Source organism: Cavia porcellus, unplaced genomic scaffold (assembly GCF_034190915.1).
Source record: "Cavia porcellus strain 051 isolate PalLab524CR breed Dunkin Hartley unplaced genomic scaffold, mCavPor4.1 scaffold_18, whole genome shotgun sequence".
Classification (NCBI taxonomy): Eukaryota; Metazoa; Chordata; class Mammalia; order Rodentia; family Caviidae; genus Cavia; species Cavia porcellus.
In genome coordinates, this window is record NW_026947501.1 from 26,105,154 (window position 1) to 26,122,501 (window position 17,348).

Genomic DNA, 17,348 nt, shown 5'->3' on the forward strand with positions numbered 1-17,348 from the left:
TATCAGTTGTAGCTAAATAAATGGGAACATTAACCCAGGAGTCAGGGAGTCCAAGGCCACAACAGCTCCTTGCCTTGTGTGGAGATAGGCTTTCCCTTTACACCAGGATCCTGCCTACCCTACTCCTCAGTCCAGCTGAGTGGGAAATCAGTGTTTGCCTTTGCTGTCTATCACAAACCACACCTACACTGCGAAAGTTATGGAAGAACAAAAAACCCACGCGACAACACTGTAGCTTTTGAAACAGGTATGAAGGCTTTCTCGTTTAATAGCAATTAAAAGAGGAAAATGTACAAGAGGAATAAACATGCTCTTTCCATAGAGGCGCTTTCCCCTAACCACGTGGCCCATTTGCATCAGTAGCTTTACCAGAAAGTTTTAAAGAAAATGTTCCCTTTAGAGTTAAAAACAGACATCACTAAAATTTCCCCATAAACGTGTAACTACTTGTGCAAAATAAAAAGGCCATTTCCAACATATCAGTGAAAAATTCATTGCAAGTGCAAGCAAACAAAGAAGAGGAAGGAAATAGAAAAAGAATGGAAAAAACAAAAGAAAAAAAAAGAAAAGAAAAGAAAGAAAAGAGGCAATTGAAGCAGTAAGACAAGTCCTTGGAGAAGGGAGACTCAGGTAGAGGAATTTCTGAAGCAGCCCCCAGAGAGTATTCACAGACCTGAGGAAGATCACTGGCCAATGCCACTCCTTCCCTGGGTCTAGGACTTGATAAGCAAGCACTTGTCAAGTATGCAGCAAAGCTAGATGACTTTGAGGGCAGGGAGACTGGTCTGGTATACAATAAAATCACCAGGAATACTCCCTATGGGCTGTACATTCCTTTTGCCAATGGTGATTTTGCTGGTTCTAATTCCAGGTCTTCTCGTTCTTCCCCACCTGCAATAATATTACCCAGTCTGCTCAAAGAGACTTTGCTATAAGTGTTAAAACTACACAAGCTGTCTGTATTACTACTGAAACCCACAGGGGGTCCCAAGCCAGAATCTCTTTAGAAACATAGATCTGGGTTTTTTAGGTACATGGACAAAGGTTCATAGTGACCAGAAGGCAGAAGGCTTAAGTTTTTGCTCTCTGGGGCACTGGGGTATATAGGTAGGCATGTGAGGCCAGATATGAGGAGTGCGAGTGTCATGAACACATATACTTCACGTAAGTCTTTTCAAGTGGTAGCTCAGCTATAGAGCTGCAGACAAAACTAAGAAACTCCCACTTCACCAATTCAAAACCCCCTAACATTGATGGTCTCTGTTTTTACCTTTCCTGGGCCACTAAGGGCATGTCTCTATATACACTCAGAAGCAGCATGTTGGTTTGCTTTGTTAGGGAGGAGTAAAGGCAGATGGAGAAGGAAGACGAGACACACCCAAGGGTCCATCCTTATGAGTCTTGTGCTTGAACAAGCTTTTCTTGTAGCAGGACTTAGTGTCAAAGTGTAATGTAGCCCCTATTTCTCCATGCTGTTCACCTTTTCCTTTATAGTACAGTTCGTCCAGGGCAGTTTTGTAAGTAGACCAGCAGCGATGACTCTAGCAGTATGAATGCAGTGCCATGCTTGAAATCCATTCCAATCCATTCAAAGTCTCAGCATACAAAGCTGAAGAGATCTTCTAATAAACTGAGTACTAGTAAAGAAGGGGAGGATATTTAGGGTTCTTCTCAAGTAATAGGACTTCAGATTAGTGTAACCATTTCTCACTTTTTGCAGCAAAGTTCAGGGCTTGGAATCTCTTGGGTCTCATTCTTATGGACCCCTGCCTTCCTTTGGCTTATCAAGTTTTTAAAACCCTAACCTTCTTTCTAAAACCCAGGGCCAACTGCCTAGCCCATAGGCTAAGTGTTACATGCTTTTGCAGAACTTGGCTGCAGCCTCGTTGTTCCAGCTTTGAAGAGCGCTACCCATAGAATGTACATTTTCTTTTCTATGGTTTTCAAGATATGATGATAATGGCAGAGGCTGGGAAATGAAAAAGGAAAAGGAAGCACTTCCCTTCTCAGATGCAACTCAATAGCTGATAAAAATTGTGCAAAATTCTGTTTGGTAAGTCTCACTTCCCACTAATCCAATCTGGAAATTCCCACATGGCCTATTGGTCATTGTATGGTGATGTACAAGTATACTATTACCAGTAGTTGTAGTAGCATCTTTGTGAAGTGTCTGAAAGTGTCAATTCCTCTAACTGATCTTAGTGCAGGCCCTTACCTCAAGGCTCCAGAGTCCATCTGTTACAATAGATACAGCCTCCTAGTTAAGTTAGTTTAGACTCCAGAGTTTGGGGGACAGGGTTACAGGTAATTATTCTCAGATGAGTCCAAAAAGTGGCTTTGGGAATGGGTCTCAAAAAAGAATGGAAGCCATGGGCTTGACAAAGAATAGCTTTGTGTCCCATATATAATCAAGTAAAAATTGCAACTGGGCCAGAGGCAACACACCTCTAGCCACAGTTGGCCCTGTCTACTGTGGCAGTGCTTTCTTCCCTAGTCCAGCCATGGCTGCCTCCATGCAGAGCAAGTGACATTTCCTTTAAAGATAGTAGCCAGAAAGTTGTTTTTAAACAGAAATGAACATTTTAAGTAATCCTTGGGTTTTATGTAAGGATAAAGGAAGGGCTACTTTTAGGCTTCTGAGATCTGACCAATCTCAATGGTATTGGCTGGAAGCAAGTTGTGACTCTTTCTGTGAGAATCTACAGAAATAACTGTTCACCTACATTTTGAACCAAGTGCTCTGACCATAATAGAAGAGAATAAGGTAAAGAGGAAAAGGACTAGGGCTCTAGTTCAAACCATTTGCTTTTTCCCGAAAAACACCCTAGGCTGAGACCCAACACTCCCAAGGTGAGAGCAGTGAATCGTGTGATCCAATGGTACTGCTGTTTATCCTGTCAATACAAAAATAAGCAGGAAAATCCCTGGGTCAGATCAGGGCTAAAAAACTACATCCTTGGGAGACTGAAGTCAAGTGGTCACCTTACCACAAGCCGTGCTTGTTTACCAGTCAATGAAAGTCAGCAGACGAGAGATGGACACTTTAACTGTCTTTAGTGCATTAAATAGTAATGTTTGATAGGCCCCTTTCCTTGCACAAGGCAGGATCAGCCTCATGTAGGTGGTAAATGGGCACTCAGGAGTAAACAGGATATATTTTATCATCCTTTTGGTTACTCATCTTACCTCCCAAAAAAAGCACCCACTTTTCTGGCTAGTTCCTGGGCTCCAGCACTAAACTGTAGAACCATGGATGAGTAGTGGTTCATCACATTTGGAATGATGATACCACTTTTTCTAGGATGATACAGTGTAGAAATAACCTTCCAAGTCCCCACCTAGCAAAATTTTATGTACTTGCTTATCCTTATGTCTCTTTTATCAGGAAAAGATTATGTGAATACTGTACAGGGTTAATAAAAAAATACATATGTTCTCTTTGAAGAAGAATGCACAAAAGCAGTGCCAGCTTGAGCTGGATCCTAGAATGTGGAGCTGCAGGAAGTAGCCACTGAAAGCTGAGGCCAGCCTTCACGAGTGGTGGCTGCTGATGAGTCCTCGAAGCTGTTTGGCCACAGTGTCAATCAACTTCTGTTTGTCTCGCTCATTTTTCCGAAACTGTGCAAACATGTTGTTCTTGCGGCTAGTATCCTTCATCCTAAACAGAGAAGGAAAGAAAGAGGGACAAGCATTTGAAGAGATGTTAAAAGAGAAACTGCAGAAAGTAGGGTGGCCTGAGTGTGGAAGAGGCCCGCCTTTCCCATTGCTAGGCCTGTACTTACCTACTGATCTGGAAGCCGCCCTTTTGTTATGCTCAGCCCTCCCAATTTCAGTCACATTTGGGACAGTCAAAAGCCAGCTTTGGAGGACCAATCTTCTTGTTCCTCTTACATCTACCCACTTCATTCATACCCTTCTCTCCCCAGGTATGCACCTGATATAGGAGTATGAGACATGATACAGCTCTGCAGGGCATTAAGCCCTTAAGCCCTTACAGAAGGTCCAGGATCCACTCATTATTCATGAATCTATTGGGACCTTACAGAGAAAATGTTCATAAAACTAGCAATTCCAAGAAAACATGAATAACTAAAAGTCACTGTGTATTTCTAACATTCATTCTAGTTGGTTCTTTTCTCCCATCCCTAAAGAAATTAGGGCTTGACTAATTAATCTCTGTTCTTTGGTCTCAGAGGAAGGCCCCGACAGGCAGTCAGGTGACTAAGCAAGTACAATGTTAAGGAAAGAAAGCACCAAAAGTAGAATATTCTCTCACTTGAGAAACCAGGGTTTCAAGCAAAAGCCCTTGAATTATAGCTGTCTATATTCTCAGACTTTTGATCTTTGGGTCAGTGAAGCTCCACAGATGACACTATTCCTAGAGTACCAATAATTGGCAGTTCTGGCCAGTGGTTCTGTGAGATGCAGAACTCTACCTGGGAAGCAAGCAACTGTCACTGTTGTGGTTTGTTTAAATGTCCCCCCAAAGGCTCATGCAGTCATGGAGGTGGCTGAATCTAATATTTGTGACTGGTTGGTTGTCTAGCACTGGGATTGCTGATGTGAGTGCTGCACCTGCCCAGGGGTGAGCAGCCAACATACAATATAAGGGAGGGAAGTTGGTTTTTCTCCATTTTGTCTTTTCACTCTTGTCACTTGTAGCTACCATGAATGGCTATCCTTTACTATGCCATTCTGTCTTGGAGCCAGCTGAATATAGACTGAAACCTCCAAAAGCTGTAAGATAAATAAACCTTTCCTTACTTCATTTTGGGCATCTGGTATTTTGTCTGAACAACGAGAGAAAAGTAACAAAGACAGTCACAGAATCTCCAAGTCTTGAACAAGGCATTTTGACAAAAATCTATAAATGTGCTTGTCTAGATCCCCCTATCATCTACTAGTGATAATTAACTCTAGTTCCAGTCTCTCCACACCAGCCTCAGCCCATGACTACTTTTAGTGTTGGAGAATTAAGGACAGTGGACAGACCAATTTCTCTGGGACAGGGCAGACTAGTCTTTACATCACTTCCTAGGAGCTGGGCCAGCTCTCTTACTTCAATGCTACCTGGGCTGCATGGAGATAGTCTGTAAGAGAGAAGGGAAGGAGGCTGACAGTGAAGTATAAATTATTCCCAGGTATACTTCCCAACTGCCTAAGTCTGGGCCTCCCCCCGCCCTCGCAGTGGGCTATGGTTTGCAAAAGGGGCAGAATAAAGGTCAGTGGGTCAAAAGTGCAGAGATTCCACAAAGGCATTTATGTCTGCTATATGTATGTACTATTATCATATATACAATAAGCATATGGTATGTCATATATTCCAGAATATATATACTTCATAAAGGTACTATATGTGGCAAAAAAAAAAAGTCCTGATGAGAACCACAGCTGTAGAACTCTTACTAATGGTGGCAGCTAAAACTAATTGAGACTTTTCTCCTTAATTTAAGCTCAAAGTAGCTCTTCGGGGTTGGAACTGCTCATTAAACACATTCAGAATCACCACCCAAATGTGGAGGTCTGTGCTTCCAGGAGGAAGGAGGGGTGACTTGGCTTGGATGAAAAAAAAGCAGACAGGTTCTCAAGGCTCTAGTGATGATGATAGTATTTCATCCCTTACATACTAGTTGTACAATTTTGTTTGTAGAACTGGTCTCATTTTAGATGATCCCAGAGAAGATTCCCCTTCTACACTGGGCTATGCTATAAATCTAAAGAACAGTAATACAAAACAAAGGAAAAAGGATGAGGAAATGAAGAAAAATTACTTTCTGTATCACTGACTTTTTGTTTAATGTCCTATGTGATCATTAATTCCGTAACTCCTTGAAGCAGCCCAGGGATAGGCAGCCAGAGCAGCCTTTGCTGTAGAAGTGAAGACCAGGGCAGACTCTACTCCAAAGGCAAAGATTTCTTGGCCATTAAAGCATGGAATTAGGCACTGCATGGGTAAACCTACATGCCCTGCAATAGTGACATGCAGGTTTGTACTCAGTAATATTCCCAAGCCAAAACTCTCCATTTCCCAGCCCATTCTGTAAGCCTGATATCCTCTTATATTGTAGCTATGATCATTTATCGATGAGGTCTCTCTCTCTCTCTCTCTTTTTTTTTTCCTGAATGTCTTCAGCAGGTATTTGAGTTTTTCTATTTCTCATCCTGCTAAGAAGGGCCAGACAGAAGAGACAGTCAAGCTCAGTGAAGCTAGCTGTGGGCAAGCAGGAATGGATCAGGTAAAGGAATTGATTCCTAGGAGTCTGGAAGATGTGTATTTTAAGTGATCTGAGTAGCCTTTTCCTTATGGTGTTTGGAAGGAAGCTTTTAAAACTCTGTTGATTGCTAGGACTAGGACATAGCTGTATTATTGGTTAGGCCTTCAGAATGGTAAACAGAGGCTGATTATTTTAGCCCATTGCTGATCTATAGGAAGTGGATGAGCCTGTACATTCTGGATTTACAGATTCTCAGGAACAGAGGAGTAAATGGCTCCTTAGAGAAGTAACTGACCTGAGGGAATCTCAGAACCCATTTAGATACATAATGTAACCATTTCAGAACCAACTCAAAAGTCAAAATGTTTCCTTATTTCTGGCATCAGGCCTTACCTGTAAAGAGAATTTTCCCTTGGAGACTCAGGTGTCAGATCTTAAAGCCATGGGCCTTACCACTAGGAGGTAGGGAAAGTGCTTAGGAGTTCTTTTTGTCAGAGCTGAAGTTTAGGCTCTGTACTGGTAAAAGCACCAAGTGTGCCAGAAAGCAGAGTGGGAACAATCCTTTAGTGGGCACTTGGGGAAAAAAATCCCTGCTACTCCCACCCCAAAGGAATTGGTAAGCCAAGGGCCACTCTGAGGACCAAGCATGGGGTGGTAGCCAGCCAGTTGGCACCTGGCTGGTTTAGTAGATTAGTATGTCAGGGTGGGGGGAAATTTACAGGGTAAGGATTTTAGTGTAATTATTAGTGTCAATGAGGAAACCAGTAGGACTTGCCTCAGAGGGTGGAAAAGGCCCAAGTGAATAATATACTTACTCTCTAGATATCCTAGGGAGGAAGGTCAGTGGGAGAGAGAACGATGGGAAACAAAGTTAAAATGGAAACATCATTCCTGACACCATGTCAGTCTCTTGCTTCTAAACACTTAGTGCTGCATCCTGCTCTTGCCTTCCCTCCATTTTCTTCCTTTCTCTCCCTGTATCACTGCACACAGTATGAAAGATTTACACTTTGATTTCCTCTTCTTCAGGCTCTGCTCTAACCTCCTTACTCTGGGCTTTGCCTTCCTAGGATTTGAGATAAGCTTGACTGGTCATATATGTAGACTTTCTGCACTCCCTAAATGCAGGGTGCTTTTCTGATCAGTCATTACAATTCTAAGAGAAAGCTGCCTTTTTACATGAGTCATGATCTTTCGTATGCCAGCTCTTGCTAGGTGAGCAAAAGCCAGAGATAGGCCACAATGCATGCAGATGCTGGCTTCTGGGTGATGTATTAGTTAGCTCTGGGGTGTTCTGGATCTGGTTAACCCAATTCAAGAGGTAGTACTTGCTTCAGAGAGACTACAGCTTTTGGCAGAACAACTTTTACTGGCTGTTGAGCTTTCTTGGGGAAGTAAGCATAATAAAACTCACTCTGGCCAAAGTTCAGAGCAGATGAAAGTTTCAGTAATTACTAGGACTTCTGTGGTAAGAATCAGACAAACCACCTGCTCTGCAGGGATGCTTTAGCTATCAACATAGCCCAGGTATCTGTGACCATTTGCACTGTGCTCACCAGATGAGCTGGAATCCTAAACTAAACTAAGCCAGTTTTCTTTCATCTCTTATTTGCTTTAAAGACACTTTGCCCCATTAGGCTGATGGTATCATTGTCAGAGTCTGGTACTGTCATCGAGTCTAGTAGTACTGTTAGAGGTCTCTGTATTTGGGCTCACTTGTTGGGCTCCAGAATTAAGAAGCTATAAGAAGAAGGCTGGCCTGCCACATACACTGATTGAGATGGCTGATAGTACCTATGAGCACTTCAAGAACAAGGAAGCTTTTCAAGGTTGATACCAGGAAAATTACCCTGACAACATCCCCTTATCCCAATTCCCCCTCTTCCCAGTATAGGCCACTGGGCTGGGTACTCACTTCTCAAGCAGCGTCAGAGCTGTTACAGGGTTTACCCGTAGGTACTTGCAGTTGGGCTGGCCATAATCAGCAAGGTAGGTGGACCAGTCCCACTGGATGAAGAGATCCAAAAGCTGAAAAACATCCAAATCCCACATCAGGGATTAATCAGGGATAAGACAAACCAGGATGCCCAGAAAATACATTTGAACAAGTACAAGAGAAAAGTGACTACAGACTATGGGACAACTAAAACATAATGAGGAAACATTAGAAAATGGTTGCTGCCATAGCACAGTGACATCACTAAGAGTAAACGTCAGTAGTAAGCCTGCAGAAGCAGGCCTGTAAAGGCTGGAGTGATCTAAAACACAAGATTCATGGTAACCATTTATAATTTATTTAATAAATACTCATCTAATGCCTTCCACATGCCAAGCACCATTCTAGAGGACCAGCATCAAGCAATTTATGAATAAAAGTGGATGTAGCCCAGTGCTATAGCAAACTTTTAACCTCTGATTATTAAAATTGATACTATGCATATTCAATTCTGTAGACTGACCCAAGTCCTTTATAGCCTTTCTGTTATTGATTCATTACATGACACAGCTTAGGATCCATAATTATACTTTGTTGTCATGTGTCTTTAGTCTTAGTCTCCTTTAGTCTGGAATATTCTCACTGCCTTTTCCTTTCTTATATGATATTGATATTTTTTGAAGAATATAACCCCCCTGCCTCCATTTTTTTTCTCGACTTGGTTTTGTCTGACATGTTCTCGTAAGATTAAAGACATGCATTCCTGAACAGAATACTATGTAAGCAATGCCATGTACTCCTCAGGATAACACATCTGAGGGCATGTAGTATTCGTCTGTCCCTTGCTGGTGGTAATTTTATCACCTGGTCAAGATGTTGTCTGATTTCTTCACTGTCTAGTTATGCTTCCCACTGCAACTAATAAACAGTTTGGAAGACTATTTAAAACCACAAAAATACAGTACTCCTGATTAAAACTTATATTTAGCAGTGAAGATTCTTGCCTGATCCAATATTAACCATGTTAGTTGCAAACTCATGCTATTTCAACACAATCCTCTTCATGTTTATCACTTGTCACTCATTATACTGTGAGGAACTGCTCTTTCTTCTCCTCTTACTAGTATATTTATCAAATGATTATTGATATGGATTAATGGTATCCTGCTTTTCAATGGCTTATATTCATTGCTATGTCTATTGTTTTGGTACTGAAATCATCTCAGATTTGGCAAATGTGAGTCCCTCCACACAGAAGCATAGCTTTCTGTGACAAACCTCCTTTTTTTTTTTTTTTTTTTTTTTTTTCCAGTACTTTCTGGCATTCTACGAAGTTACAGGCTCATGTTGCATCTCTCCTCCCCATCTCTGCAATCATTCTTTTCTCTGAGGAAACTTTTAGTAGGAATGTTATTGGAGATCAAGATTTGGGTTATTTACCAGAGTGCCTTTGTTCACTGCTCTTGAGGAGAAATTAGCAGAGTTGAGAATAATGTGCATGTAAATATACAAACGTACACAAACACATTTTAGAAATTATAACGCCATATCAATATCCTCGGTTCTAATTCATTCACTCTTTTTTTTTGGTCTTCCTCAGTGAGAATCCTAGTGTTCAATTCATCATTTCATTTGTTCAATCCTAGAATATAGCTACATGGTTTCTGAATTGTTTGTACCTGGCACTAAAAAATGCTACTAAAAATAAGTTCAAGATTTGTTTGCAGTTCTTACTCCCATGTGAAGACAAAATGTATAATATCAAATAATGTGTTTATAAGCCTTTTTTCTCCTCTTTTAGTGTAGTTACAATATTCATCTAAATGCAATTAAGATCTTTCTTTTTCATTTGTTTTTAGTTTGAGGCCTATCCTAATTTTTTGAGTATGTAGGGCATTAACATGCTTCCTAAAGTCAAAACTGTACAAAAAGATTAACGTGGAGAAGTATCATTCCTTCCTTTACCATACTCCTCTCACCTCAATCTCCTTTGTTCTATAAGTCACCAACTTTCCTGTTTTTAGTTTGTTCTTCCTATGTTGCTATTTGTAAAGATAAAGCACACACACACACACACACACACACACACACACATATTCTTTCTTATCTCTCCTTTTATTCTTTTACAGAAATTAACATACTATATGTCCACTTCAGCATCTTGTATCTTGATAAGTAAGTGGTGAACAAACAGATTAGAAGTGGGGGACAGAACCAAAGATCATTATTTCCCAAATTTTATTATGAAGCATCATTTTCACAATTGTTATCATACCTTCATGGCACATGTATTACTAATTATGTCATAATTTTTATTTTTACTATCTATTCTTTAATTTTAAGAAAAACTTGAAAGAACACTTTATATCACTATCATAAATGGAAAACCACTGTATTTGCTATAAACAGAAGATAAATACTAGCCCCACAGTAAGACAGTCTCCTCACCACTAAAAAGCCTAAAAAGGAGTAGCTTTCTCATGTGATTTAGTGTTTAAGGCACATCTGGAGACTGTCTAAATGTATCCTGAGTATCTCTTTTATGGCCATGTGTACCTTCGGTATTCTACTCAACCTATATTTTAGGATTAGTTTGAGACTTCAGCAAAGAGTTGAACAGAGTTAAGTGGCCTATGGACAAAGTAGTACTTAAAACAGTTTTAGTCAAGCATCAGCCTCATCAGAGAGAAGCAGTGCACACTGGGAAACTGTGCCCTGGGCTAGCCAAGAAGGTCCATAGCTAAAAGATTGGTTAGAGCACGTAAGACTGATGAGTGTGCATGGGGTGGACAACTTGCTAACACAACCACAAGGACAGTTCATTAAAGAAAGCCGCTCCTTATATCCTTATTCTTCTCATGACCAGGTTTCTTCCAGCTCTTAGATTTCTTGAAAATTGATTTTTGATGACTTTTTACCTGTTTGTAAAATCATTGCTAAAATAATTGTTTCTCCATGTAATGGCTTCTGACAGAATTTGCAAACCATGCTTTATGTCTGCAATATATGCTGTTTATATTTTATAAAAGTTGCACGAAATGATAACTTGAAGTTTAAAAAGTTCAAGTGAAGAAACCTAAAGTCCACTGTTACAGAATCTGAAATACAAATAATAAAACAGATTTGGTTGTCTCAGATTTCCCTAAGGAAAATAAAAATCCACTGAATTCAGCAAACACTTTTAAAGTGTGTAATATGTGCAAGAACTGAGCTGGACCTCTCAAGTAATATCAAAATGAGTGGTTTCCTATCACATAGGAAAAAAAAGAAAAACATAAATAACTTCAATCAAAGCCAAATTAGTTCCATGCTATTAAATGACATGCTAGCTGTTCATTTTTTTGAATCACCAACTGAGTTTTGCAGTTTTTTATTTTTAATAAAATTTAAACAGCACACACACACACACATGCATGTACTTTAAATTTATTCCGGTTATCAGTGTCTCAAGGACTGAAATCATCTCAGCAATATCAAACAATCAGTCTTATATCTTTGTCATAGAGTTCAATGCAGAAAATTTACCTACATTTTGGTAGCATCAGTAGATTGTTTTCTTAGCTTTTTATTTTTATATTTTTGCTGCTGGGGATCAAACTCACAACCTTGCACCTATCAGGCAGGCGCTTATGCCAATCAGCTAAATCCCTTGCCAAAAAGCTTTTTATTTTGGAATAACTTTAGATTTATATAAATGTTGCAAGAATAGTTTCCATAGTTCCTCTATACCTACTAATTATCTTCTTTAATGTTTAGGTCTTACATTACCATAGTGAAATTTCTCACTTACAACTTGATTTCAATTTCTTTTCTTTTTTCCTGAGTAGCACTTTTTAAAATTAAGTTTATTGGGACAATTTAGATGCATATAATAACTACGTTAATTGTGGGGAATTTATTTCTGTACATGATATATCTTGATTCTTCTTTCCCCCCTTTCTCTCTTCTCCTTTCAACACCTCCTCCCTCTTCCTATTTACAAAGCTTTGTTTCCATTTTATCCTTCTTTTCTTATTTCTTTCTTTTCTTTCCTTCCTTTCTGTTTTTCTAGTTCCCTTTTCCTTTTGATCAATTTCTTCCTATTTCACAATTTCTATTATACATTCTGGTTCTTATTTATACTTTCTGTTTCTTACACCTGAGACTTTATTTCGGTTTCACCAGATTTTCTACTAATGTCCTCTTCCTGTTCTGGAATCTGATAGAATGTTCCATATTGCATTTGGTCAGCATGCCTTCTCAGTGTCTTCCAACCTGTTAGTTTTTTCAGTCTTATCTTTCAAAATCTTAAGCTTATATGTAGACATTTATTTTGTATAATTTCCCTCACTTTGGGCTTGCCTACTATTTTCTCATGATTAGATTAAGGCAGAATTTCCCATCCAGAAAAAGGTTTTTGCTTCCCAAGGTACACGTAGAGTATCTGGAGACATTTCTCATTGTCACAAGACTAGGGTCATAACAGTGGTGCTGGTACTGGTGCCCAGTGGGTTGAGTCATGAATTCCATCAGACATTGTATAGTGCAAAAGGCAATGCTCACAACAAAGAACCACCTGACCCAAAACATCAACATTTCCAAGGTTAAGAGACTCTGGATTGGCTGGGCATTGTGGCACACATCTGTTATCCTAGCACTCAGGAGGCTGAGGCAGGAGGATAGCTGTGAGTTTCAGGCCATAGCAACTTCAAGGCCAGCCTGAACTATGTAGTGAGGCTCTGCCTCCAAAAACAAACAAACAAACAAACAAACAACAAAAGACTCTTCTGGATTGGAGTTATGCATTCCCACCCCAAAATACCACAGAAGTCATACAATGCTCTTTTTAAGACATCAACCCAGGCAGTACAGTACGAGATGTTAGTGTATCTCATTATTAGTGATATTATACACAAATTTGTGAAGCATTCTATATTGTGCTCACTTTAGCAGCACATATACTGAAGTTAGAATGATACAGAGAAGAGCATGGCCCTGTGCAAGGACAACACAAGATATTAACCTCCATCACGTGTTTCAATTAGAACTGATGGGTTTCTGCACAGTAAAGGTACTACTCCCACCTCCTTCTCTCTCTCTCTCTCTCTCTCTCTCTCTCTCTCTCTCTCTCTATCTTTTTGAGACAGGGTCTTGCTATGCCATTCAGGCTGACCTTGAACTTAGTTTGTAACCCAGGCTGGACTCAAATTCACAGCAATCCTCCTGCCTCAGCCTCCAGAGCACTGGGATTACAGACATGTATCAGGTACTCTTAGGCACTCCACAGGAAAAGACAATAAAACAACATCTTTACTCTTGAGGAACTGTCTGGTGAATAAACAGATACAAAGGGATAGTGATACTCTGCGAGATATTCTAATAGGGTACAAAAAAGTTCAAAAGAAGGGCATCTAAACCTGAGGTAGGTAGCTGAGGACTGAAAAAGGTGAGGCTGGGGTGTCAGGCAAGGAATTTAACTTGGCTGAGTCTCTCACAGTGCAGTGGAAATTGTTAGGACAAATTAAACCAGCAATAAATAGCTTCATATGCTGAGAAGAGAATTTTAGCCTGGAGGTTTTCCAAGTTTTTATTATTAAGGTTGCTACCTGCTTTTTTCTTGATTTAGGAATGAAAAACTGTTTAAAGTTTTATTAAAACACAGACATGTTCTTTTTTTTTCCATTGTCATAGATGTTTTTGTGGTATAACAACTGAGATACATAGTTATGGCAGAGACCAAAGGGCCAGGAAAACCTAAATATTCACCATGATCTTTTGCAATCTGTCTCAAAAACCAGTGCAGGGAGAGCAGTGTACTTTGAGATTTTTTTCTTCAAATGTGAGATATATACTATATTAAATTGAAAAAAGGAAGAAAATAAAATGGCTTTAAGAAATCCTTCTATTTGTAATGAAATGGGAAATATTTCATTATCTGGGCAACTAGCACCAAATTCTTTAGAAAGAGAGACGTGTTTAGGTGAGATCTTCAAGGCACCAAAATATCTACTAGAAAAAGTGTAAGGAGATTGTTACACTGGTCATGAGAAGCAGAATGTGAAGACAAGAGGCTCAGCAAGTATGTATGAGAAGGGCTAAGAAGGAAATCCCTGAGGTCACTGTAGGCTGGAAACCTGGTATATCTAATAAATAGTTTTTACACAGCTGTTGCTGGGCAAAATGTGACATAATCTCCCCTCCAAACCTACTCCTTCCATGTCAGTCTTTAGACAAATCTATTTTGTTCCCAGTTACTCAGGTGAATGACTTTTCTCTGTGTACATGTATGTGTGTATGTCATAGCAGCTGGATTTCACACCTAGAAAGCTATAAAACAGCACTGTGAAATGGGAACCCAGGAGGCAAGAAGATGGAAGGTCTCTAAGGATTTACAGAAATCTGAAGGGCACTTTTGGATTTCCCACAGGCATTAAAACTGGGGTGGGGAGAGGTTCCAAGCTCCTCTGGCTTTCTATAGATTGAGGAGTCTGGCTTACACTTGAACCTTGTAACAGTGGTCACTCAATACGATGGCTCCTGAAATTCCTAGGAAGATCTGATCTTCTCTTTTACCTGGCGGAGGACAGAGGAAAAGGGCAGGGTACAGGCTACGTGGCTCCCTGCTTTCTTGGCAGCCCCGCTCCAGTGGATGGAGGCTTCATTAGGCTCTGTACCAGTGACCAGTTGCATATTAGCTATTGTCTTAGTTACTTTTTCTCATTGTTGAGACAAAACATCTGACAACTAAAGTTCTTTCTTTCTTTTCTTTTCTTTCTTTCTTTCTTTTTTCTTTCCTTCCTTCCTTCCTTCCTTCCTTCCTCCCCCCCCCCCCCAGGGATTGAACTCATGACCTCATGCTTGCCAGGTAGACACTTATGCTGTTGAACATTAGCTCTCTTTCTTTTACATTTTATGCAAACGACCTGTCCTAGGGCAGGTGCAGCACTCATCCTTGATCCCAGCCAGAACTGTACCAAGCCAACTGATGTACTGATTTAGTAGTTACACACCCTTGATCCCAGAGGCACACATTTTAGATCCAGCCACCTCAGAAACCACCTCTGCCATGACTACATGAGGGGGGACATTTAGACACAAGTCATAACAGCTGTTTCCTCTGAAAGGAAACATCACCTTGGGAAGTCTTTATTTGCCATATTTAGGTTTCTTCAGTCTAAAGTTCTCACTTCTAAAACTATGTTGGTAAAGAGAAAAAGATAGGCGCCTTTAAGGAGCTCTCAGTGTCATCACCTGTTGCCTACAGAAGATTCGCAGGTGAAAATGCTAACACGAAGCATCTCTTCCGGTGGCCTTCCTAAGACAGCTTCTCGCTCACTGATCGCAATATCCACGCTGTTGCAGAAGGAAACACCATGATCACATTGGATGGTAAAAACCATGCTGTAACTGCTCAAAAAGAGGATGGGAGGCCCCTACTAGGGGCTGAGTTGCCCCTCGTTGGGGTAGAGGAGGCAGGTGAGTGTTGAGTTGAGGTGGAATTGCTGCTACCGCTCTGATAGGAGGAGACAGGAGCCATGGACTAGTCTTTCTCTTTTGGGATACTGTGATATATTAAAGATTCCTAGATGAGGGCCAGGAATATAATTCAGCTGTATAACACCTGTCTGGCAAGCAGTAGGTCATGAGTTCAATTCCTGGTACCAAAAAAAAAAAAAAAAAAAAAAAAAGCTCCCAGATGAATGGATGAGCACCTATATTATTGAGTTGCTAACTAAACTACCCTTCGCCCCCAGTCAAAATGACTAAGTAGTCTAAAAACCTCTCTGCAAACAAGCTAATCAGTTGGTAAGTCAATCCCCAAATTAGAAATTATCAGAAAAGCTGTTTGAAATATGATTTGTATCTATTATGAGTAATGAACATTTCTTATAGTTCTTAAGTACATACTATGTACTGAAATATTAATGATATTAGTGTGCTTATGCATATACATGTGCACACACAAGCCAACTTTCAAAGGTAATAATAATGTTCTATGTCTTAAACTTCAGTGGGTAAGTAGGGTATATGTGGGAATTGTGGGGAGCTCTGGAAACTGGAGATTAATTACACTTACGCAGCCGAAGCAAGATTGATCCTGAGAACAAAGAATGCTTGAGGCGAGCCAAGTGAAAAAGCTGCTCCAGTCCAGAGAACACTAGGCACCAGAGGCAATCCAAGCAAACAGGTTGCTAGGCAGACAGCTGTCATGTGACATTAACCTGCTGAATGTATAAATAAACATGCCACAGAGGTTGGACAGTTTCTTTCTTCCCATCTGGAGAGAGGGCTTCATTTGACCTCAGCTTTCTGTTCTTAATAAAAAAAAAAGTGGTGACACTGGCTAAATAGTAACAGAATCATAAGAAAAATGGTTTGAGTTCATTTTCATAAATGGATAAATTAAACAATACAGCTGTAGAAAAAATTATTTATATTATATGGGTTATTATTACAAGTTATAGCACAAGTTAAGATAGGCTCAAGGGCTGGGCATGGCAGTGCACACCTGTAATTCCAGCACTCAGTAGCCTGAGGCAGGAGGATCACTATGAGTTCGAGGTCAGCCTGGCATCCATGGTGTATTCAAGGTCAGTATGAACTACATATCAAAACCCTATCTCAAAAAAAATTGTAAAAGATAGGCATAAGAAAAAAATGCCTAAGATTAAAGGATGGTAAATCAGGTAACATCCTTATAAGTTTAGAATAATCTAGAATCTCAGTGGCTAAGAAATATACCTGGGTCTCGCAAAAAGGCTTAGTATGAGTTAACAAACTTCTTAAGATCATTAGCCTAATCAGATAAGCATTTAAAATCTATTTTGTTCACTTGTTTGAGAGGCTGGAAATCAAATAAAGTTGAAACTCAGAATTCCGTTGCCAAATTTTAGAACTAATCAATAGATTAGTTTAATAGGTATTAGACAATCTGTGCTTCTCAACCAAGAGATCCTTTTTGGTTGTTTTGCTTCCCAAAGTCCATGTTACTGTATAAGTATATACACGTTCCCAGGAAGGCTGGTGTCTCAGCCCCAACAGGTTGGTATTTTGCTGTTTCTCTTTTAATTAATTTTCTTTTCTTCTTTTAAATTCTGTTTACTAATTATATTTTAAGTATCATTTTGATGAATTATTTAAACTCCATTTTGGAAATAAGTACAATTAAATAAATTTAATAATGCTAATGGATACAGTACCTGCCCTTTGAAATCAGA

General features: G+C 39.8%; 1 protein-coding gene and 1 pseudogene across 2 annotated transcripts in view; one reads left to right on the forward strand and one right to left on the reverse strand.

Moving 5' to 3' along the window:
- Window positions 1-232: 232 nt before the first annotated feature.
- Window positions 233-17,348, reverse strand: part of Exoc6b (exocyst complex component 6B) — a 541,291-nt gene continuing 524,175 nt past the window's right edge. For both annotated transcript variants that reach the window (XM_003469003.5, XM_063230357.1), the window contains 2 exons: window positions 8,131-8,243; window positions 233-3,658 (listed from right to left, as the gene is read on the reverse strand). In XM_003469003.5, the coding sequence (XP_003469051.1) occupies window positions 3,532-3,658; window positions 8,131-8,243 (240 nt within the window). In that variant the 3' untranslated portion in view covers window positions 233-3,531. The remainder of the gene's footprint in view (window positions 3,659-8,130; window positions 8,244-17,348) is intronic.
- Window positions 13,068-13,168, forward strand: LOC111756581 (U6 spliceosomal RNA; annotated as a pseudogene).